The sequence below is a fragment of the Lampris incognitus genome, chromosome 12 (assembly GCF_029633865.1).
Source record: "Lampris incognitus isolate fLamInc1 chromosome 12, fLamInc1.hap2, whole genome shotgun sequence".
Classification (NCBI taxonomy): Eukaryota; Metazoa; Chordata; class Actinopteri; order Lampriformes; family Lampridae; genus Lampris; species Lampris incognitus.
In genome coordinates, this window is record NC_079222.1 from 35,063,295 (window position 1) to 35,087,161 (window position 23,867).

The following is a 23,867-nucleotide window of genomic DNA, read 5'->3' on the forward strand; positions in this document are numbered from 1 at the left end:
TGCAGTCCAAAAAAACAAAAAACAAAAACTTCCTCTGTCCAGGAGAACGAACGCCAGCCAGGATGACTGTCAGAACTACCGATCTGCATGGGCTAGCAGATAGCTTAGCCTGCCCCTCTTATGTGTCCCATCAGACCGCCCTTGGTGTTTCCTCTTCGGCCTCAGCTCCGGTCAGTGCCGTGGTCCTTGGGGCCCACAGGATGCAGGAGACCAAGCTTCCTCAGCCGATCCAACGCCAGCTCTCCCAACCAGATACCTTCGACACACTCCCCGCACTCCACACGACCACACTAAAACCCATTCAAGGCTAGCCAAGACCGCTGCCAGACCGCCCTCGGTGTTATCGGAACTGCCGGTCTGCATGGGCTAGCAGTTAGCTTAGCCTGCCCCGCGTCCGTGTCCTGTCAGACACTTGTGAAAAGTAGCTAGCTAGAGAGTTTATTATGCCCTGTATGTGAAGCTGTGGCGGAGTTAATAAATAGTGTTAGCAGCTAAAAATGCTCCAATTGTCCATTCTGTATAGTGTAGAGACAGGACAGAATGAAATGGAAAAAATGATAAAACATGTGAAAGGTAATAAAAGTTGATTCAGTATATTTAGTGATATATTTAGCACAACCACATAGTGGAAAGACCTTAGGAGCCCAATAAATCTTTCACAAGTAAAGAATAAATAATTTATGCCATGTATGCATAGTCCATTTCCTCCAAGACCAGTACACAAAATTGCCATAAGGCTCTCTAGGCCACTCAAGAAGTCATGACACTTTGACCTCAGTCTGCCAGCAGGTGTCTGAAAGGGTGAAATTCTTTAGCGAAGCAATAATTAACATCAAAAAGCATTTCTGTTTCATATAAATGTTGAATGATATAGCTGACAATAAATTAGTAATGCAGCGACGGCAGACTAGGAGAGAGACATTTGGATATGGAGTGAATGGTGTGTCACAATGAAAGGAAAGAAAAGAACCAAAGAGAGGGAGGAAAAAACAGATTTATAGAGAGAGAAAATGGGAGAAAAGACGGATTGGCGAGGAGGACGAGCACATGGGCTCCACCCAACTGGATTTGTCTCTCATCTCTTGGAAAGGTTTCAGGCCCCAGCGCTCCAAATGAGAGGGCACTGTAGCTAGTCTGCAATCTCTTCTAGGGAAATCACTAGCCTTTGCACATCGACCATAAACCTGTCACTGCCAAACTAGGTCAGAGTTTTCTATGCATAGATCAACCAGAGGGTTCCAGTGCAGCATTTACTGGCTGCACTACTTTCTGCTCTTCAGCACTGCATGACACAGCCCACCCCCCCCCCTTTTGTTTATGTGGCATGTCACATAAGCCTCTTACTCCAACATCAGTAAAGAAGGAGAGATGATGATTCATTTACTCCATATCACTGGCCTTCACTGTTAGCAAACATTCAAGACGGGCAGGATTTGAGAAGGAAGAAAATGGGCAGATGGTGTGCAGAGGAAATGAAAGAACAGTAAGAGATGGAAAGGAAGACAGGAAAGGAAAGAAGATGTATTTGTCCAAGAGCATGACTGAAAGAGACAGAAGGGTAATTCCAGAGAAAAGTGGTTAAAGGAGAAAACTGGCTTCAGATTAATGGATTTGTTACATAGATGGGCCGAGAACCCAGATATAATAGAAAACACAACAGGCCTCACAAAAGCATCATAACTAGCTATTTAGCTAGATAGGTTTGATGGGGTGGGGTATGGCTCAGGAGGTAGAGCGGTAACAGAGTAACTGTAATATAGAGTTTTTGACTTCAGCTATGTGACTATAACCATATGGGTATAATCACCCAAGTGGAGGCACTGTCAAATATGGTCATCATTGATTTTCACCCATTTAACAATTATATATTTAAAATCTGACCACCCAACGGTGTTTCCCGTCCCCTTAAACCCATCGGTGTACTCTCAATTCAGTATTTGCAACTTGCAATTCTAGAAAATACACCAATATTTTTTAAAAACTACAATTCCCTTGAGCTGAGCCATGCAGCTTGATGCATATTAGCACCAAATTTGTATTTTTTTTTCTATTTTGCAAAGTAGGGTTGGAAAGAGGGTCCTTAAAATATATATATATCAACAGAATATATCAACTATCTATTACAGCCGAACTAGTAATTACACTGCATATAGATGATGCAGTGAACATAGATGATCTATGTTAAGAAAAAGCAAAGATGTTGGTCTTTCAGATATTTTTAGAGCCCCCCCATGCAGCTTAAAAACCAATCAGCACTACAGTTGTAGCTCCTCCGGTTCGCAAAACAGGGCCATTAATAGATATATCTACAGAATATATCAAATACTGACTGCAGCTGAACTAGCAATTACACTGCATACAGATGGTCTATGTTAAGGAAAAGTAAGGCTCATGTTGGAGCGATTGTGCCAGCATGTCCACCTCGCCATGCCTCAATCCCTCAGCGAGGTTGTCTGTGAAGCTGAACTGGCCGAGGTAGTACTCTCCACGCGGCCTACCCAGCAGATGGCCCCAATTTCCCGACCGCACATCAGGTCGGCCGACAATGATGAAGAGGAGGAGGCAGAAGAGGTCTACCAACTTTAGCCTTTATCACAGTAGTCTCGGCGATGGCTCCCAACTTCCAGGTGATGTCTATCCCGACCAACTGTCTCCTGTTACCGGTATAACAAGCCTGGTCACATAGCCTGCGACTGTCCAGCACTGGCACCGAAAACCAGAGTCACCCGGTTGGGAAATAATGGCGGAGTGTCCTAGTGTGGGGACCGCCACTCCTATCTCCAGCCCACCTACAAGGCAGATGCACGCTGGTTGGCCGCCTAGGTCACACCAAAGGACTTTATCTGGACTACCAACTCAATGGTCGATCCTGCCGGGCCCTGGCAGACATGGGGTCTACCATTTCCCTGGTGCGACCTGGTGTCCTTCTGGGCACCACCGGCCCACTCTCAATGGCATGGTCACCAACCAACACCCAGCTGATGATGGTGACAGCGGAAAAGGCTGGCATAAGAAGGAAGAAGTAATTGCGAGTCCAGGCTGGAGACCAGGAGCTGGCACACAAGTTCTGGCTCGCCAACATCTGGGACCCGTGCATCATCAGCCTGGACCTGCTGACCCAATGGGGAGCCCATGTTAACATGTCAGGGTTAACCATCACCCTCGGCACGAAGACAGTCCAGTTGGGTGAGGAACAGACCCAAAGACAAATGAGCCAGTCGCCAAGCAGCCACCACCCAATGGGAACAAAGCCCCTGTGCTTCTTTGCCCCAACTGCCCAGACCAACATCCAAGCCACCACCAGTAGCTCTGCACCACCCTAACCTGCCTCAGCTCTGACCGCTGAGCCTGTTGTCCTGACATTTGCTCAGATGACTGAGGCCATACGTGACTTATGGCAGTGTGGTAGTAACGGCCTTGACCCACAGCAGCGCCACCAGGTAAAATGCCTCCTCGATGACTATGCGGACATCTTCGCTGCTAAAGACAAAGACTGCAGGCAGACTGGGCTTGCCCAGCCCATCCGTCTGCAGCCCCATATGCTGGTCCTCACTAAGCGGCAGGTGGCGGAGGACAAAATCCACGAGATGGCTGCTGCTGGGTTGATTGAGCCCTCCGACAGTCCATGTGTGGCTCCGGCCGTCTTGGTGAGGAAGTAGGATTGTGGCTGCCAGTTCTGTGTGGACCATCGATACCTTAACGCCATCACAAAGAAGGACTCTTACCCACTTCCTCGGCTCGATGATGCCATCGACCACATCGCAGGGTCCAACTGGTTCAGCTCCCTCGACCTGCGCAGCAGCTACTGGCAGGTGGAGCTGGCCCCTGATACGAGACCGAAGACTGGCTTCACCATCAGGCAGGGTCTGTAGCAGTCCGCGTCATGCCATTCGGGCTCTGTAATGCACCAGCTATGTTCGAGCAGCTGATGGAGAGGGTCTTGATGGACGTATCCCAGAGCAGTTGCATTGTGTGCCTCGATGATCTGCTGGTACATACCAACAACTTCGACCAGAGCCCTATCCAGCCTGTGTGAGGTCCTTGCTGCCATTCGTTGGGCCAGGCTTCAGCTGAACCCTGTCAAGTGTCACCTGCTGATGAGGGAGATGAAGTTCCTGGGCCATGGCTGCTGTCTGAGACTGGTAAACCCCTGCTAACATCGACAAGCTGTGAAGTTTCCTGGGCCTGGCATCATACTACCATTATTTTGTCCAGGGCTTCATCACCATCATCAGTCTGCTCCACTGCTTGACTGACAAGGGCCAGCCATTTGACTGGGATGACACCTGTGCTACAGTTTTCACCTGACTCAAGGTGGGTCTCACTGAAGCCCCAGTCTTGACCTACCCCGAGGACCAAAAGTCCTTTATCTGGGACACTTATGCCAGCAATGTGGGAGATCAGGGCTGTCCTCTCCTAGAGGGGGGGAGATGTGGAACTTGCCATGGCCTAATTCAATAACACCTTGTATCGGGTGGAAAAGAACTACTGCATCACCCGACGTGAGCTGCTGGCAGTGGTTCTGGCAATACGACACTTCCAGCCATATTTGCAAGGCAGCCACTTCATCATCCGCACTGAACACGCCTCACTTACCTGGCTCCTGAACTTTAAGGACCCTGAGGGCCAGGTGGCCCGATGGCTTGTGGCCCTTCCTGGGTATGACTTTGAAATCCAGCATCGGGTGGGGTAACATGATGGCAACACCGACATGTACTCCTGGCTTCCCTTGTACGGCATTGGAGTGTTGTTACTGCCAGCGGCAACAGGAAGGGGGTCAGATGATGCCGACGGTGGCGACTGTCCAGACTGCCAGCGACGAGGAGAGGGGGTTCCCATTGACCACTGAGGCAGCAGCAGGAGGCAGACATGACCCTGATGCTGGTGAGGGACTGGCTGGAGACAAGGCAGTGCCCCGAATGTACAGAGGTGTCAGCGCAAGGGCCTGAGGTAAAGGCTTACTACTGTCAATGGGGGAACTTTGAGCTCCATGTTGGGTTGGTGTACCATAAGTGGCAAGCTCCCGGATGAGGGAGAGACTTCCTGCAGCTTAGTGCCCGTGTGCTCTGTCCCCAGGTTCTCCAGATGGTCGATGGCTTGGTGGGGTCATGGAACTAGGGAACGCCAAGACCCTCCACTGCCTCAGGGGACGGTTCTACTGGCCTGGCTGTCGACGAGACGTGGAGCTACATGTGCACTGATGCGACTCCTGCACCACCTAGAAGGGAACGACCCAGCGCTCCCATGCCCCACTACAGCAGTACTTGGTGAGGGCCTCAATGGAGCAAGTACAAGTAGAAATCCTTGGGCCTTTCCCCATCATCCGGCAACTGCTATGTCCTCATGGCTATGGACTATTTCACATAGTGGCCAGAGGTGCCAGATCAGAGCGCCACACGACAGCAGAGAAGCTGGTGGAGGATATGTTCACCTGCTTTGGAGTTCCCGCTGAGCTCTACAGTGACCAGGGGCGGAACTTCGAGTCCTAGGTCTTCAGTGAGGTCTACCAGTGGCTGGGGGTGAAAAAGACGAGGACAACACTGCTCCATCCTCAAAGTGATGGGCTCGTAGAGCGGTTCAACTGCACCCTGGCCACCCAGCTTGCCATCCTCACTAGCCAACACCAGCGGGACCTACCCCTGGTCCTGTGGTCCTACCAGACTGCTGTCCAGGAGTCCAGCCAGTGCACACCTGCTGCTCTCATGTTTGGGTGGGGCCCCGAATACCAAGTCCACCGGTGTCCGGAGCTCCCGCCCGAGCCTGAAATTGCCGGGGGAAAAGAAATGGACTACAGCTGGAGACTAAGGGATCACCTGCAGGTGGTCCACGACTATACGACTATACGTGCGTGTGTGTAATTTTGGGTCAATTAGGGATGAATTAATTCATCTAATCCTACAGCATCTTACAGCATTCTATAAGAGTTCTGAACCTATGTGAATTTATTTGAAAAAAAGGGAGGTCAGAAATAAAACAGAACCTCTAAGGCGTACATTGACAGTTTTCAACACAAGCCTAAAATCGGAATAAGCCAATTAAACAATATTCTGCCACAAGAAAAGCTGTGTAAGTGATACAAAAGTAACCCAGGTATCAAGTAGTCGCTCAGAATGTTTGTGTACTCAGAGCTAACAACACAAACACTACCCCGCATTGTGGAAAAAAAGCATGGTATCAGTAGGTCACTTAACTGAACTGAATTAGTCTATTACTTACTAAAGGACACAGATTTGAAAAGAACTCTCTCACAATTTCTTTAATCGCTGTTAGATACCAGGGACCAGAAAAAGAAAAAATGAGACCCATATAGTCAATAACCAATGTGAACATACAACATAAGGATTCATAAGTTTTGGGTGATTTGAAACGAAACCTCAACACGCAGCTCAAAACAAGACAATGTTTTGAGCTGCAAATAGGATAAAATGTACTCATGAAATATTTTCAAGAAATATGAAAAGAGGTTATGTTGATATTTTCCAGCAGCGTGTTGCACCACCTTTGGCCTTCAGAGCAGAATGAATTCCCCTGGGCATTGCCTCTGCAAGATGCTAGATGAGCTGTGCAGGAGTTTTGCACCGTGCAGAAATGATTGCGCTGCACAGTTGCTGCGAATTAGAGGGCGACACTGTTTTGCTGTGAACCGCCTTTTCTACCTCGCCCCAAAGATGCTTGACAGGGTGGGGATCTGGGGACTCCCCAGGCCACTGGAGTCATGAAAACTTATGTTCCTGGAACCATTCGGTGACGATACGTGCCTTGTGACATGGTGCATTATCATGCAGGAAGTGTCCAACCGAGTGTGGATAAACTCTAGCCATGAAGGGAGGAAACGGATCAGCAACCATATTTCAGGTCCAGTGTTCTTCGGTGGATATCGGGGGCCGTAATACTATGTGCCAGGAAAACATCCCCCACACCATCACACTGCCGCCACTGGCCTGTGCTGTTGACGACAAAACAGGATGGACTAATATTGCTTGTGCCAAATTCTGATCCTTCCATCGGCATGATGCAAAAGGAATTTCAATTTGTCAGAGAGGGCAACTTCCCCCCCCCCTCAATAGTCCAGTTTTGATGCTCCTGTGCCTCCTTTTGCATGTCTTTTAAATGTGGAGTTACGGGCCAAAGGTTCAAGGGGTGAAGACGCAGTGAATCATCCTGTAACAGTGAATGAGGCAATCGTTTCCTCTGCCAATATGTGTCCACACCAATACTTGCTACGACGCATATAGGAGGATGCATTTACCTCTGCAACTCTCCCCGAGCACACAGTGTCTCCTCATCGCTGTACTTACCCCTACAAATGAAACATGGTAGAGTGCTGACTGCATAACCTATGAAAGCTTGTGCTTCTTGGACGCTGCTTGATTTGACACCTACCGCTTTGCGAGGCTTCATGATCGTGTGTGCTGCCCCCAAACAACATAAGGATTTTCTTCCAATATGCACATGAGAAATACACCCGGTCACACTTGTATCACAGGAGCTGCCGGCTGCAGGGTCAGGGCACAGGCCTCACTGGATGCCCACCACGATGTGGCCACCACTCATCATTAGATAGGGCCGTATGGGAATATTAGAGTCAATGTATTATAGCCTATAAGTTATCGCAGGTCCTGGGTTCGAGCCCCGGGGTAGTCCAACCTTGGGGGTCATCCCGGGTCGTCCTCTGTGTGGAGTTTGCATGTTCTCCCCGTGTCTGCGTGGGTTTCCTGCGGGCGCTCCGGTCTCCTCCCACAGTCCAAAGACATGTAGGTCAGGTGATTCGGCCGTACTAAACTGTCCCTAGGTGTGAATGTGTGTGATGGCCCTGTGATGGCCTGGCGGCCTGTCCAGGGTGTCTCCCCGCCTGCTGCCCAATGACTGCTGGGATAGGCTCCAGCATCCCCGTGACCCCGAGTTGGATAAGCGGTTTGGCTAATGAATGGATGTTATTGCAAGTGAAGTAAATAAATGTATTCATTAATGATGATCACTGTTCCCTAACTAGGAGTCATAATGAAACTTAACCTGCAGGTTGGCGATGTTCTTCCAGCACTGCTCTCTTTTTCGCCGTGATAACCAATTTCACGGGCCATTCTTTCGTACTCCCAAGCTGCCCGATGCCTCTTCATGTTTCACATGATTTGTTATGGACTGATCGTCTACATCAGAGATGTCAGAGAAAGCCGTGTTAACCGTGCTCGCCTTTGTTGGGTTTTGTGAAGCTCTCGGGTCAGGAGCTCTGTCTCAAAAGACAAATGAAAGCAGCATCTTCTCTTCTCTTGAGTGGGAAAAGTTGTCCTTCGCTGCTGATTTCATCACCCTTCCTGTTCAAAACTGTTTACAACTTCCTTTAGACAACCAAGACAACTGCAGAGTGTGTACTTGATGAAGGATTTCGCAACCTTCTTTTTTCTTTCTTTCTTTTTTTGTTTTTCATCCATAACTAGGCCAGCCATATTCAGTCATGCACCACGGACATCGCTGGGCTTTGGTATCACTCATATTGAAAACAGATAGGAATGATATGAAGAAAAAAAAACTGGAATGAAAACCCAAATAATGAAATCCAGCATGTTTACTTTCATTGGCATTGTGAAATAGAGTGCAGAATCTTATTGTGATCTTTCCCCCCCCCCTCACTTTATTGTTAAAAAAAAGTACACGAGAAGAGAGCGAGGGGTGAGAGGTAACGCTTAATTCTCATGTGCTGTTCACAAATTAGCAACGGATGTGTTGTTCACCGGTCCTCCCTTACTAAAAAAAAAAAGTTCTTGAAGTTTATTTTATCAACTTGAAATTTACTTGAAGTTTACTTAAGTAAATTTCAAGTTCATAAAATAAACTTCAAGAACTTCAAGAACTTCATCAAGTATATGTACTAGTAGTATGCTTGTAATTATACTTAAGTATACTTTTGTATAGTATATCTCTAAGTACTTAAAAAGTATACTGAACGTGTACTCACTGATTTTTTAGTTTAAAATAAGTATACTAATAGTAACACTTGAATCAACTACTTTTTTTGTAAGGGGTATCGGACCCAAGCCACCTTTGGGTTTTATAATGATACAGTTGTAATATTTATCTAAAAATACCCAATATGTCTGATGCTTATCTCACTTGGTAGTTGTAATTTCAAACGGGTAATTTTGACCCAAACGGAACACAAGGGTCGAATATCTATAATCCATCCATCCATCCAGCCATCCATCCATCCATCCATCCATCCATCCATCCATCCATCCATCCAGCCAGCCAGCCAGCCAGCCAGCCAGCCAGCCAGCCAGCCAGCCAGCCATCCATCCATCCATCCCATCCATCCATCCATCCATCCATCCATTCATCCATCCATCCATCCATCCATCCATCCATCCATCCATCCATCCATCCATCCACCCATTCATCCATCCATCCATCCATTCATCCATCCATCCATCCATCCATCCATCCATCCATCCATCCATCCATCCAAGTTTTGTAAAATGTAAAACTGCGTTTTAAAGTTTGAGTTAAGTTTTAAATCGACGGTGTCAGGTCCACAGCAGTTATGGGGAAAGGGCAGCTCTCTCTGGGAGGGATACTGCACATACTGATTGCACGGCCATAACCAGTGTTTCTTGCACGGAGGAAGGAGGCTGCTGCCTCGCAATACCATACGGGAATACTTATAAGCAGAAGGCAGAGCAAATCCTTTTTCCTTAGGCTGGATATCCTGCACAGCCTAAACCGACCACGGACAGACGACCCGACGACTCTATTCCGGGGGGAGAAACGCGTGAAGAGGAGACGTCTTCCCACGGACTACGAGAAAGTCGTCCCGTCGACGGTACGTCCGCTTCCGCCGGTTACGCAATCGCACTCCAGAGGCGTCGGCGCCGCGCCGACCCGGCGTCCCGCGCGGCTGGGACGGCCCCATCCGCCAGCGAAGCAACGAGCGGCGGAACTGCCGCACGGCGGGTTGATTGACGGCGATGTATGCTAATGCCGGGGGGAGGAGGGGGAGGGGGGGTGTTGTGAGCCGCCTTGCCCCCGCTGTTCGGCTGCAAAGCTTTACGTTACAAGCGGTCGTTCGGGGCAATACCGTTACGTCGACCAGCGAGGAGTCGTAACAATAAGTCGGCGGCGGGTTAACGTTACGAGTCGGGGATTTAACGGTTTAGCTTGGTGATTTGCCGTTGCGTTTATCGTACGGTTTGGACAACCACCCCCACCCCCACCCGCACCCGCACCCCCCGTGATCCTAACTTTTCTAACCAGCCTTCACGCTGCCCCGTGGCCCGGCGCAGCGGCTCGGAAGTTTATCTCAACGTTCGCCGACTAACTGGCCGAATCGGATTACATTATACACAGGTTTGTGTGACACTTGAGAGTCTCGCCCATCGGGCTTTACGACGTGCAAACCTGGAGCCAGGCACAAGCGTGCCTCGGGTTCCTCGCGACGAGCTCTCGTGCGGGCGTCTAATTAGTTATGCAACGCCGGCGCACTTGAAGAGGCTGCTATATGAAGCGGTCTGATTTGTTGTTTAAAGATGCCACTGGATCTTTATAACGGTTGACTCTTTTTTTTTTCCAGGCTGCGATGCCACTCGTGTTCCTTAAGGAGGCGAACGCGTTCGGCGAGTCGACCTTAGCTAGGGAGTAGCGACTAACGCGAGGGGAGGACGCCGCGGCGGTGCCCCCTGCCCCGCCGCTTCACAAAGGAGGTTTTAGCGGCGTGTTGTCCGAGAAAGGCAAGGCGGCGCAGTGTACAACGCGGACGGTGCTTCCTCCGCCCTGCGTTCAGGCGGCTTAGAATTCCGGTACCGACGTCGACTCTCACTTTGCACCGCAGTTTCGCCGCACTGGCGCGCGCGTTCTAGACTTTATAAAAGAGTGCTTTTTGTCCGACAGTCTGGAATGATCAAGCGCTGACGTTGGTCAACGTCGGCGCTCACCGTGCCTCGGATCGCAGAAGGTTCATTTGCTTTACGTTGTGTTTCGATAAGCTGAAGCTAATCCATACTTGCCTGATTTCCGAGCTGACCATCTGGGAACTGTGCAGCGTTATTTGAGTACTGCTAGACTACTTATGAATGTAGCCCGGTCCCCTCATGTGACTGGGCGTTATGTGTGATATGACAAGTCTTGTGCAATGTGTTGAAAACACTCTCCATTCTCATTTCACAGGTCTGGGTAGCATTATCAAGACCACAGCTTCAGGCCATTCACTGATGGGTGTATACTTTTTGAGGCAAGATAATGAATACACACCATTCGGAATGCCACCAACAGCAGATAAATGAAGATGAGCTAAGACATTGTTTCCCCTAAAGAACGGTTGAAGACTGTAATTTTGTTGGAACTATACAAATCCGACGATTTTAACTTCTGGCAAAGTGTCTTCTGACTTCACGTGTAGTTACAGAGTCATGAAGAGTAACTTGGCTGGTTGAACTGTCTTCATACAAGTGATTTTAATGTTTTAATTGCTTTTATTGAGGAGAACTTTTGAACTAAATTCGTCAGTATGAGTGCTGAAGGGTATCAATACAGAGCACTTTATGATTACAAGAAGGAGAGAGAAGAGGACATCGATCTGCATGTGGGTGATATCTTGATGGTGAGCAAAGGTGCCCTGGTGGCTCTAGGTTACAGTGATGGGCTTGAGCAGAGACCAGAGGAGATTGGCTGGTTGCCTGGCTTCAATGAAACCACTCAAGAAAAGGGGGACTTCCCTGGGACATATGTTGAATATATTGGGAAGAAATGGATCTCCCCTCCCACTCCAAAACCGAGACCCCTCAGGCCCTTACCTGTGGCCCCAAGCTCTTTCAGGGCAGAAGCTGACTCAGACTCAGAGCAAGGTGAGAGCATTTCCCTACTTTTCCTGAAATAGTTTTCTATGGGCAAGGGTAAATGGGGTCAAGAATAGGCATACAGATTTGAACCTTCTGGGTATGTTGGTCTTAAGGCCTTTTCCAATGGATAGTTTCTGGAATTTACTTCTGTGAACCATTCATGCAGAGTCATCCAGAGCAAATGGACCATGTTACATTTCTGTTTCCACTGCATTTAAAGAATCTGCCACGATAAGGAAAAAAAAGAAAGAAAGAATGGTAACATTACAGATTTTGGCAGTTAAGCAGCTATTGTCATTAGGTCCATGGTACTGTACATTGTAAGCCCTGCAATGCTGGGCTCTGCAAACAATGGAGGATGTTAGGGTAATGTTTTCTTCTTACATTAATGAGTCTTAAATTTAACAAAGGTAGTTCATATGGTACACTAAATGTGCATGAAGATCTGATGTAGGGTATGTACACTTATTGTATACAGTTTAATTTTGTTCCTTACATTCCTGTCTGTTTTCTAGCTTGTTGTCAGTATGTGTGAAATTGCTTTCACGTAAGGCTAATGATTAGTTTAGTTGGATACTAAAACTTCAGGTAAAACATTGAAGTGAATGAAAATTATTAATTAATGCGTGAGTTTTTTTTTTGCCAGTAAAAATATCTTTGGCCATAATATATATATATATATATATGTGTGTGTGTGTGTGTGTGTGTGTGTGTGTGTGTATAGTATGTATTGTGTATAGAACATTCAAAATAAATTGTAAAAGACATGTAGTTTAGAACTGATAGGTTTCAAGCCAGAAGCCGTTGAGTATCCCTGAGTTTGAGGTAAAACAGTAGCTAATATGCTCTAAGATGGTATGTGGATAAATGTAGACACGGCCAATTTGGATGGAATTAAAACCAATATGGATACATGGAAAAACTTGACAACGCCTGGGAAAACTGGTTTCTTTCAAATAGGGCTTGAGTTTGCTTTTAAACCCACGTCATTGGGTCAGGAATTTCCCAACTTTTAGTCAAGATATCCAAAGGAGTTGAATCAAGTGCAACTGGACTTGGTGTATATCCGTGAAGACGTTTCGCCTCTCATCCAAGAGGCTTCATCAGTTCGTGCCTTTCTGACTAGACCAAGCTAGTCTGACTGGCTGGTGATGAGACTCAGAATTTATCCTCTTTGGAGTCGTTGTCAGAGCTATTGATGTCCATGGCTCTTTGTGTTCCGATGTTTAGATGTTTACCAACGCCCGTCGCCAACAGAGCCATAGATTTTTAGTCAACATAGAATCTTTTGACAGGTGTGAACACTTTCTGTCAACCCTGATGTCTACCAAACTAGCCCAAAAAACTTCCCCCAAAAATCAGGATTTCTCCAATTGGACCATCTCTAGTGTGAAAGCTAGGGCTCTGGAATACCTTTTTTTTCAAGCTTCAGACATTCAGTGCATTTTCGGAATGAATATCGGAATATTTGTGTAATAAAATCAAATTAAGGCCTAAAACAGGCGACGGATTATGGATCTAGTCACAAAGGTCGTTCAATATTTCAGTTTTGAATGAAAAACCAACGTGAAAAGAACATGGTATAAGTTTTACATTTTTCTTAAACAATGAAAACATGATGAACCACAACAATAAACAGTATGAGAACAAAATAAGGAGGAAGGGTATCATTCTGGCAGCCATAAAAAAAAAAACACTTTGCCAAAATCTCTACTCCCCCGCTTCCCTCCTATTTTGGCCATATTGCCATAAGAGTTAAATGTTTTTAGGAGAGCACAATATAAGTTCAGGGTGTGTCTCCGGATTAAAATTTGGTTGAATGGATTTTGCAGTCATATTAGCGCTTGAAAATTAAACAAGATGTCTTCTGAAGATAGCCTATTTGTCATCATACTAGTAAGCCTAATAAAAAAAAAACTTCAAAATTCAGATTCAGGTGCTTTGTTATTTGTAGAGATGTAAATTTGGGCCAGTTCCTTCTGAAAACTATTTTCCTTTTATTGGGAAAAACGGTTCTAAAACAAAGAAAACGAGACTATTGCAGCCTGCATAGGGGCTTAGATTCTGAATGTGTGAACACTGGACTGGAATTCTTTCAGGGAGTGACATTTTTGCACGACACCAGCGTACATGTCTTCAACCTCCAGATGCCTTAGTCTGTAAGGAAGACGTGGATGATATGCTAAACCACAAATGGAAAAAAAAGTGAAACATCTGAATGCTGAACATCTGGGCTGATGTTGTACCAGACCGTGGTTGTGAAGAGGGAGCTGAGCTGCAAGGCAAAGCCCTCAATCGGCTCGTTGCATAACTGTAGTCCACTGACTTCCGGTTTCCACTGCAGCGGTCATACCAGTTTCCTGTTTGTTGGCGTGCGCTATTGACAGTGGCAAATTTTTCGCGATGCCTGCAAGATTTATCATCAACGACATGCACAGAATTGTCGACAAACTTCCACATGCACCTACCAGCAAACGGGTGAGTAGTTTCAAGTTGTACATATCAAGTTATGCCCACGGATGGAATTGTGGACGTAACTTGATATTTACAACTTGAAACTTTTCACCCATTTGCTGGTAGGTGCAGGTGAAAATTTGTCGACAATTCTGTGCATGTCGTTGACATTTATCCATGGTAAATCTTGCAGGCATCGCAAAAAAAATGTCACTGTCAATAGCGCACGGCAACAAACAGGAAACTGGTATGACCGCTGCAGTAGAAACCAGAATTCAGTGGACTACAGTTTTGCACAGGGTGGATTTACCAGTCAATCTTCGTTCCATCCCTCACCTATAGTCATGAGCTTTGGGTAGTGACCAAGAGGGTGAGAGCGTGGATACAAGTGGCTGAAATGAGTTTCCTCTGTAGGGTGTCTGGGCTCAGCCTTAGAGATAGGGTGAGGAGCTCGGACATCCGGAGGGAGCTCGGAGTAGAGCCACTGCTCCTTCGTGTCGCAAGGAGCCAGTTGAGGTGGTTCGGGCATCTGATTAGGATGCCTCCTGGGCGCCTTCCTTTGGAGGTTTTCCGGGCACGTCCAACTGGGAGGAGACCCCGGGGTAGACCCAGAACTCACTGGAGGGACTACATGTCCACTCTGGCCTGGGAACGTCTCGGGATCCCCCAGGAGCAGCTGGAGGGTGTTGCTGGGGAAAGGGACATCTGCAGTGCCCTACTTAGCTTGCTGCCACCGTGACCCAACCCCGGAGAAGCGGCTGATGATGAGAAGAGATGATTAGATATTCAGGGCAAGCCCTGGTGAAAGATATATCAAGAGAGTCCAAACTTTATTAAGTAAGTTATGATATGCAATTAGGCTTGTACCAGTGGATGATAGTATGGTGCAGGCGGCATGTAAAGCCATCAGTGGAGGTCCAATGCCATCTGTGATGAAAGCATCATTTGTGATCCCAACTTGAGACAGAATGAGCTGTCATTGCACATAAACAATGCCAGATTTACTTAAAAGTGTGTGCTGTTGTTGATTGAATTGCCAATGCTTTGAAACTAATCCTAGATGTTTGAAATCGGTATTAAGATCGAGACTTTAAGAGTTGTTATTCGTCACAGTGTTCAGTTAGCATTTTTATTTACCAGGTATAGAGTAGTTTGCCAGCTAGCAATAGAGGTTTCTACTCAGTAAAGTAATTTCCACCCCCCCCCCCCCAAAAAAAAGTCCTTTTCACTTGCCAGAATATTGCAGACATAAGCTCAGATATAGATTGGACGCTTTGGTTATGTAGTTAGCAGTTCTTGCTGAGATCAAGTCAGAAATAGCAACGCATTTTCTCTGTCTCTCTTGGCAAAATTGTACAGATCTCAAAATTACACTTCCAGTAAATGTGGCAAAGCAGATTCTGCCAATTTGTGCAAGAACTAGTTTTGTTTTCCATCTCTGGGAAAGTGAAACATGCTTTCTTTGGTTACAACAACAAATGTTATACCAAATCTTGGTTGGAAGAAACTCTGACTCGGCACGTTTGTTCATTGTGAGAAGGAGAGAAAGCAGTCTGTCCTTTCTTTGGCATGCGGAGAAATGTGAATGACAGTATTCAAGATTCAAGAACTTTACTGTCATTGTGCCAGGCACAACAAAATTGCTGTTGGGTCAACTTCAAAATGGTGCATACATAAAAGAGATTAGAAATATAAAATATCAGCAATAAGTACAGAGGTTAAACAATTTAAGTGCTAAATATAAGCAGTATAAGGTATACAATACAATACAGGTAATGAGAAATACAACTTATGAGGTGCAAAAACATCATCAGCGGGGCGTCCGGGTAGCGTAGCAACAATTAACAATTGGCCATGTTTGTGGGTGGGAAGCTGGATGTGGGTATGTGTCCTGGTTGCTGCACTAGCGCCTCCTCTAGTCGGTCGGGGCGCCTATTCAGGGGGGAGGGGGAACTGGGGGGGAATGGTGTGATCCTCCCACGCGCTATGTCCCCTTGGCGAAACTCCTCACTGTCAGGTGATAAGAAGCAGCTGGCGACTCCACATGTATTGGAGGAGGCATGTGGTACTCTCAAACCCTCCCCGAATCAGGAGCAGCGACCGGGACGGCTCGGAAGAGTGGGGGTAATTGGCCAAGTACGAAAAAAAAATCACCAGCAAAAATGCAGTAACGGTGTGGTGGACAGATAGGAAGTGGCTTAAAGTGAAATGTGAGCAAAGATTGCACGTGCCCAATGGTGGCAGCACATCAGCCTCGTTGGACTGAGGAGATGTCTGACTTCATTAGTGCCACAGCTTTTGGAAAGAAGCTGTTTTTCCGTCTCTTTGTATGTGTGCGGATTGATCTGAAGTGCCTCTACCTGATGGGAGGGGCTGAAACAGATGGTGTCCAGGGTGTGTAATATCTTTTATGACGTTCTTAGCCCTCCCCACACGGCGACTACTATGACAGTGTTCTAGTGAAGGCAGCTCAATATAGAGCATTGGTGATCTCACATGGTGACAATTTCCCACCAGCATTTTCTACCGTTTTTCCTGCCATCCACCATCAGCCCAACAATCGGAAATTGCTGACATATTTACATATTTGTACTTTTTCATTGCAGTAACGACACAACCGCTTTCTCGGGTGGCACAGCGGCCCAGTGGTTGGCGCTGTCGCCTCACAGCAACAAGGTCCTGGGTTCGAACTCCGGGGTTGTCCCATCTTGGGGGGTTATTCCAGGTCGTCCCCTGTGTGGAGCTTGCGTGTTCTCCCCGTGTCTGCGGTGGATTTTCTCCAGTGCTCTGGTTTCCCCCACCATGAAAATAAACATGCATGTTAGGGTTTATACTCCTGTCTGTGCCCCTGAGCAAGGCAATGGGAAAAGAACTGGAGTTGGTCCCCAGGTGCAGCATCAAGGCAGCAGCCCAATGCTCCTAGCTACACAGATCACAGCTAGGATGGGTTCATTTGCAGTAACTGAATTTCCCCAAGGGCATTAATATAAGAAACTTGAAATTGAATTTAAACTTGTTTTCTGATTCTTTGTATTGCTGGAATATCGAAGACAATAGCTAATCCATGATTATCCAAATTACATTTTTTTTGTAGATGTTCTTTTTAATGGTTTCTTTCATGTTGGATTTGAAAAAAGATACGGCTCACAGCACATTATATTTAACATAGTAGGAACATGCGAAAAGGGCAGGTAGTGGCCAGTTTGAGGAAGAGAAGTTGTTGAGGGGTAACACAGCAGACATGACAGAACATCCATAAAATACATTTAGAACCAGATATTACAGTATCACATGGTACATGGTAAAGGGACTGCATTCATGTAGCGCTTTCCCAGCTGCTGCAACCTCTCAAAGTGCTTATGATTAATGTCTCGCATTCGCCCACGCGCACACCCTCCACCGATGGCAGTGTCAAACATACGAGGCAACAGCCAGCTCATCGGGAGCAGTTAGGGGCTAGGTGTCTTGCTCGGGGACCCCTCGACCTTTTTGCCAGAAGAAGCCAAGGATCAAACCAGCAACGCGTCATTTTCCCACCACTTCATGAGAATTGGCCTGGTTCTAGCATCTGGCTGTCCTTGGCGACAGAAGCCACAGTGATAATCGGGGCCAGATTCTCCTCTGCTAGTGTGAAAGGCTCAAGACTGACTCCCACTGCAGACTCCCAACCAGTCTTTACAGCCGACCTTTTTTTTGAGCATGTTTTATTTTGTCAAGCCTGCGTCACGTAGTGTGAATGGGTCAAAGATTGACATCAGAGACCGGCTCTGGCCCCGGCCACTCAGATTGAAGCTGGGGAAAATAAACAGAGTGGGTAGGATGTGCAGTCACTTTATCTACAATAAATGTTGCTGGCACACACAAGGCAAATAAGCTGTAATGCAAAGGACTTTTGTACAGCCGCCTTCTTTCTTAATCTAAAATAGGTTATGTAATCGTTGCAGTGGCAGTCTCTGAAGCCGGATCTTCTTCGATGTGTGATGCCTTGAATTTTGTTGAGTTTGAAGCACAGTCACTGCTGTAAAAACTATGCTAACAACTAGTTGCTTGTAGTCTGTATTCATTTATTTACTTGCACTTTGGCTGGCAGACTGTCTCACTCTCTTCGGTGGTCTTTGTTCCTCGACTTTCAGCTGACGCGTTTCTGTGAGATTCTGCAAAACTTGAGATGAGACGTGAAGAATTGGGCTAATGAGTCCTCAAGTGTGAAGCCCTCAATCTATCCCGTGTCGCCTAGTGCGACTAGAATCAAGATGGCAGGCAAGACCGGTTGTGAAGACCAGTCTTTTTATGTCTGAAAAGCCTGTGTCAGCAAGGACTGGTTCAGTCGTCAAATGCAGAGCCACCTTAAGATAAACAAAAATAAAAAAGCTTCAGGATCGTAGGTTTAAGTCCTCGAGTGCCTCGTTCCTAAATACGGGGGCTCCTTATATTCCCAACACTGAAGGCACGTTCAGGTTTTCTATCAAGCAAAGTATTAAACCTGTTTTGTTTTTGTTTGGTTGAATTTTTTTTTCTCTTTTGCAAGGCCCTACTGATATATTCTTTACAGAGCTTTCCCTTTTCCTGCAAAACAATTAATGTATCTATGTTTTAACATTCTCTGGTCTACTTTCACCTGTCCTTAAATTTCTACTCACCAGAGAGCAGCTCCAGTTGCCAGGTTTCCAGTTTCTGCTCTTTGTGGAGCGATTGTGAAATTCTTCGCCGGGATTTGCTGGGTGAGCGAGGAGCTATGTGAAAGGAGCATGTTTTGAATTGCTGTGGTACAGCTGAGTGGCAGAGCTCAACCTTGTGCAAGTGTGAATGTTGCACCGGGCAAAGAAAAGTCTGTGTGGGTCAGGATATGAGATACACAGAGGGGGAGAAACGAGGCCTGCAAGTTGTGGGTAGGGGAATGCATCCTTGTCCTAGCTGAAGGCTTGGTGGAAGGGATAGTGTGCGGACAGATCTGGATGGCTGTTCGGGGGCTTTGAAAACGGGATAATGGCGGCCTTGGGAGAGATGTTGACCCGGACATAGGGGGGCTACAGAGAGGGGCTGTAGGGACCAAGGACTCTGAGATTGAAGCTTGGTTCTTGTTTCTCCAGTGTTTGATTAATTGCCAACCACTGAGGGATCTCACTCCCTTCCGCCTACTCCCCAGCTTTCTTCTCCCCTCCTCCTCTTTTTTTTAATGTTTTGATAATGTTCCTAGAGTCAGCTCTCAGAGGGGGGAGAGATGGTGAGAGAAGGCTGGAAAGGGGCCTCTCCTCTTTCTGAGCCACAGGGGTTTACATCAGAGCAGCAGATGTGGAAAGAGAAAGAGAGAGGGCTGGGCTGGGAAACTATTCTGCCTCATTCCAGCTCGCAGTCTTTCTAAAACACTGTTGCTCCTTTTCTGGGCCTCTTGAATACACGAGTTTAGGCCCTTCATACAATAGGAACTTTGAGCTAGAATCCCAGGGAATGTAAGCACCACTAACTTGAGTTCGTGGTTCCATTTACATAGTTTGCTTTAACAGAAATACTTTCACTGTACACAGTATGCATTTTTTACATAGCCTCCAGTGACACCCTGTAAGGGTTATTGGCAGCAGGACATTAATGTTTACCCTCGCTTCTCAACATTTGAGCTTCAACTTTTGAACTCATAACTTACCCCAGAGAACAAAGGTTCAAAAAAGGAAGGTAGTATTCATTACAATCCTGTCAAATATCCAGTATGATTTTCTCAGGACAAGTTTATATCCTATTTCTCATATTACTGGAGCACATTTGATTTATTTTGAACATGTAAAAAAAGAAACAACAACAAAAACAGATAAAAACAATGAGAATATTCCATTGAAATGAACAATAAACCTGTACAACGAACTCATAAGCGACACAAATTAAATACTACGTGTTCACATAGTGCTCAAAAAAGTTGCAAAAGTAATGCAAAAATAATTGTGTGATCATTTTTCAAGCTCTTACTAAGGAAGATGATCTTTGGTTAGCGATGTGGGATACTATTCACATCTCAGCTTCCTTTTTGTAATATATGTTAGTTGATTAAATGTTAATAGTGAAGTTTATTAGTCACGTAGAGTAGATGGAAATGGATTAGTCACTGTGGTGACCCCTAACGGATGCAGCCAAAAGTGGCAGTAGTAGATTAGTTATGTAGAGTAGGTGTTATGTTGGGTGTCATAAAATGTTAAAAATGTTCAGTCACCTGTGTTTTTACTTCCTCATGTTCAAGGTTAACTATGTGTGATGGCTTTTTTTTTTTATCTCCAGCAGCCAATCTGAGAGAAGGTTTTCCAAATGGTTTGTTTAAAAGTGCTCAAAACTGGTTGTTGCTCCATGTGTCCCACAAGGTTTGGGCTACATGCCTGGTCTTGTTTAAGGAAATATCTGATGCCACTGTTATCGCTGGTATTTATCTGAAGCTCATCAGCATACCGGGCATGTTTGCTGTTCTTCAGTGTAACACTGTCCTCACTTGGGGGAGAAAATGTCTTTATAAAATGTGCATTTTAAATGATCATAATAGTTTTAAGTGAGTGAATGTCTATCATATTTAAGGTTGCCTGCATTATTAAAGCATAGCCTGTATTTTTTACAATGCAGCTTTAAGCAAATACTTTTAAACCCCTTAACTATTAAGTAAAATAATTCCTTATCAGATAAGAATGAAGCTTCCTGACCAAAGAAGAATGAAAGATATTTTAAGTAAGCTTCCACAGAAGACAGAAAAAGAAACACAGACAACTATCAGTCTATAAGAAGAAGTTAGTTGCAGGGAGCACACTATGCATAGTTTGAGACTGAGATAATATGGCTGTCCTTCTCAGGGCCTCTATTGCTCAGGCAAAGATCTGCTGTATTGAGCAGTCAATCTATTGTATTGTTACCTTGCTCTTTAAAAAAAAAAAAAATCCTCCCCAGGACAGGTTTGCCCGGATGGCAATCGTCCTGGGGGCAGGTCATCCTGACCAGTTGGATGTGGTCTCCTGGCTACTCTGGGCGCATGGGGTACTTCTGATTGGGGGCTGGATTGTGGAGGGGAATGTCAGCCATATCTGTGTCCAGGACCAGCGTGTGTGGTGGCATGGTGCACATTAAGCACTGGGACTACCAGGGTGGGCGGGTCAGTGTGGGTGGGTGGTTGGCTGGGCGGCGGCCGGGAGGGCTCCCTGCCCAGGTGGATCACTCTGTCCTCGGTGCTAGGTGGTGTCCTGCTTGCTGTGTTCCGGCAGGGCTGCAGCGAGTGCTGCCAGGTGCTCCCTGGGACCCCCGAATGATGGCTTGTCATTGGGAGTGTGGGCTACAGAGCAAGAGGCAACTGTCATACTAACTCCTGCTGCAAGGTCTGGCTGTCCATGGGTGCTGGTGGGGTCTTGTCCGTCCTGGGGGGGGGGGGTGTTGTCAGGTGGCCTGGATCAGATGTATTCTGCTACACCCCTGCACCAGGCTTGGATGGACGGTGTGACTGTGCCTTTGGGATGCAGGTGCACCTTGAGCCTTTGGCGGCTGGTTTGTGCTCCTTGAGAGCATGCAGGTTTGTTTCTTTGGGGGCTCTTGGCCCCCTTGTGGGCTTTTTGTTTCTCTGGGGTTGTGGTACTTTGGTCTCCGGCTGTTCTCTTGGTCATGGGGTGTCTGCACAACTGGGGGGCCCACAAGTGGCTGCAGAGCGTGTCTGCTGCTCGGAGGCACTACAAGTCAGGGCCTCACATACTCCCCAGAACACTCCGGATTACATCCTTCTTTGGTCCTTTCTCCACCTTTCTTTCCTTTTATCCTTTTTTTTTCTATCACCTCCTTTATCGCTATAACTGTTATCCTAAACTTATATCGATAAGATCAATTTAGCTATGTTTTGCTGAACACATGTTAGTGTTTATTGCTGTCTGTCTTGCAAGATACATATTGTCATTTTTTCATTTCTAAGTTTCCTTGTTTCACTTGTGGTGATTGTCCCCCTCTCGGAGAAGAGGCGAGGCTGATCGGTTGTGTAGCTGATCAAATATACTGTATAAAGAAAAACCTTTGCTGTATGCCAAGCCTGCCGACAGCACATGTTTAGAAAAAAAAATCTCCGAATTGGGCATTTAGTGTTTGGGGCTACTGTTTCTAAATCATCTTGAATCTCATTCGCACACAGACTAAGCTGTAATTTATATGGAAACCTTCATTTTCACGTGTTGGGCTTATTTGTGAACGTGAGCTGGAGGTGCTCTATCATCATGCTTAGGGATTATCTTAAACTGCAGTGTGGAGTGTTTTGATTTGAAGTAATTTGGCTTTCAAGTCTAGAGCCAAGTTTTATCTATGCCTCCACCCACTCCCATTATCAACCACCACCCCTGTGTTATGTCTTTATTTATTTATTTTGATAGGAGCTATATGGTTGTAATGGGACTTTTTTTTACCATAGCTGTAATATTTTTCAGCTCATCAACTACTACTACTACTATTACTTTCGGCTGCTCCCGTTAAGGGTCGCCACAGCGGATCATCCATTTCCATGTCTTCCTGTCCTCTGCATCTTCCTCTGTCACACCAGCCACCTGCATGTCCTCCCTCACCACATCCATATACCTCCTCTTTGGCCTTCCTCTTTCCCTCTTCACTGGCAGCTCCATATTCAGCATCCTTCTCCCAATATACTCAGCATCTCTCCTCCACACATGTCCAAACCATCTCATTCTTGCCTCTCTTGCTTTGTCCCCAACCCGTCCAACCTGAGCTGTCCCTCTAATATAATCGTTCCTAACCCTGTCCTTCTTCATCACTCCCAATGCAAATCTTAGCATCTTCAGCTCTGCCACCTCCAGCTCCATCTCCTGTCTTTTTGTCAGTGCCACTGTCTCCAAACCATATAACATAGCTGGTCTCACCACCATCTTGTAAACCTTCCCTTTAACTCTTGCTGGTACCCTTCTGTGGAAGTGTGGGGGTACACATATAAAACCAACACTGATTTAGTCTTCATTATTAAAAAAAAAAGAGCCATAAGGACAGTAGACAAAGCCAATTACAGAGAACCAACAAACCAACTCTTTATAAAATGAAAAACACTAAAATTCAAAGATCTGGTGGACTTTAAGTCATAAAGTACCCAACAGTGTCCAGTTGAGGGAAAGTAATTATGACAAGTAATTATGTACATTTAAGGACAAATGCAAAACATCATTGTGTCACGACCAAAGGAGTCAATATATGGAACAATTGCAGTGATGAAATGAAAACATGTGAAACAATAATCAAATTTAGAAGACTCTTTAAAAATGATGTGTTGAACAGATATGGGATGGAGATGTGACATCGTGTTTGAGTTGCTCTTGAGTTGTTTAAATGTTTGCTCTGCACTTGCTTTGATTCCTTTGTCCTTGTTCTGTTGAATGAACGATCTTTGTTTGATTTACTAGACGTCATGGTCACTGGTGGTAGATGATTGATTTTTAATTTAAATCAGGCAGTTCATTGTTGAAATATTAAAATAGAAACAGGGAGTAGGACTAGAACAGTTTTAAACTTCCGCCTACTCCTTTTCGAACTGCTGAGAATTGAAACAAATGATGACGATGATGTCGTTTACCGCTTTCCTTCCTCCTCCTG

General features: G+C 46.1%; 1 protein-coding gene across 2 annotated transcripts in view; it reads left to right on the forward strand.

Annotated features, from left to right (window-relative positions):
• The first annotated feature begins 9,708 nt into the window (after window positions 1–9,708).
• pik3r1 (phosphoinositide-3-kinase, regulatory subunit 1 (alpha)) overlaps window positions 9,709–23,867 on the forward strand; it is a 53,682-nt gene continuing 39,523 nt past the window's right edge. The window contains exons 1-2 of one of the 2 annotated variants that reach the window (XM_056290249.1): window positions 9,709–9,814; window positions 11,155–11,831. In XM_056290249.1, coding sequence (XP_056146224.1) covers window positions 11,495–11,831 — 337 coding nt within the window. In that variant the 5' untranslated portion in view covers window positions 9,709–9,814; window positions 11,155–11,494. Of the gene's footprint in view, window positions 9,815–9,850; window positions 10,339–11,154; window positions 11,832–23,867 lie in introns of those variants that run through there. The other variant, XM_056290250.1, reaches the window with a different exon arrangement.